A 1,039-nucleotide genomic window follows, 5' to 3' on the forward strand; every position below is an offset into this window, starting at 1 on the left:
AAGAAAGAAGGAAAGGAAGGAAGAAAGAAAGAAGGAAAGGAAGGAAGGAAGAAAGAAGGAAAGGAAGGAAGGAAGAAAGAAAGGAAGGAAGGAAGGAAGGAAGGAAGAAAAGCCACAGTTTTTCATAGAGGCAGCAGAATCAGCTGTGCAACAAATCATCAAGGGAGGCTAGAGGATTGTTTCCCTGGTTTGGGAAGTCTTACTGAGCTGGCTCCCTGGCATTCCGAGTCATCAAGATAAAATACTGAAAATTGACTTGGTCCTACCTCTTCCACTCCTCGTCAGTCTCCCAGAACTCATAGACAACAAAGGTGAAACCATCTGAGAGCCTCACGGCAGTGATGCTGGAAGGAGAGAGAAGGAAAGAGAGAAGGGGTGGGGAGAAAAGGGGGGAGTCAGAGAGACAACAGAACTGGAATTAGAAGAGGTGGGTTCAAATCCTGGCTATCCCACTTGCAACCCTTGTTACCTTGGGCAAGTCACTTTCCTTTCTCTGAGCCTCAGTTTCTTCCTCTGTCAAATGAGCATGTTGGACTAGATCAAGCGTTCTTAACCTGGAGTCTGTGAACTTGTTTTTAAAAAATATTTTGATAATTGTATCTAGATATAATTGGTTTCCATTATAATCCTATGCATTTTATTTTATGCAGTTAAAAACATTCAGAGAAGGGGTCCCTAGGCTTCACTACACTGGTACTCCAGGGGTCCATGACATGAAAAATGATTAAGAACCTCTGTACTAGATAATTGCTAAGGGTCTTTCCAACCCTAAGAAATTATCATCCTAGAGTGAGTGAGTGTGTGTGTGTGTGTGTGTGTGTGTGTGTGAGAGAGAGAGAGAGAGAGAGAGAGAGCGCCATAGCATACGACCACTGTGAACTTCAGAAACATGAAGGGTTCTGAGACCATAAACAGTTCTTAGCCTTAGGAAGTAAGGCAGGCAGGAAGGAAAAAAAGGCAGGAAGGAAGGAAGAAAGAAGGAAGGAAGGCAGAAAGGAAAGAAGAAGGAAAGCAGGAAGGAAAAAAGGCAGGAAGGAAG

The 1,039-nt window shown here is 43.6% G+C and overlaps 1 protein-coding gene across 2 annotated transcripts in view; it reads right to left on the reverse strand.

Annotated features, from left to right (window-relative positions):
• NECAB2 (N-terminal EF-hand calcium binding protein 2) overlaps window positions 1-1,039 on the reverse strand; it is a 52,259-nt gene that overhangs the window by 7,844 nt on the left and 43,376 nt on the right. For both annotated transcript variants that reach the window (XM_027847661.1, XM_027847662.1), the window contains one exon: window positions 267-344. In XM_027847661.1, the coding sequence (XP_027703462.1) occupies window positions 267-344 (78 nt within the window). The remainder of the gene's footprint in view (window positions 1-266; window positions 345-1,039) is intronic.

The sequence above is a fragment of the Vombatus ursinus genome, unplaced genomic scaffold, assembly GCF_900497805.2.
Source record: "Vombatus ursinus unplaced genomic scaffold, bare-nosed wombat genome assembly UNPS02005286.1, whole genome shotgun sequence".
Lineage (NCBI taxonomy): Eukaryota > Metazoa > Chordata > Mammalia > Diprotodontia > Vombatidae > Vombatus > Vombatus ursinus.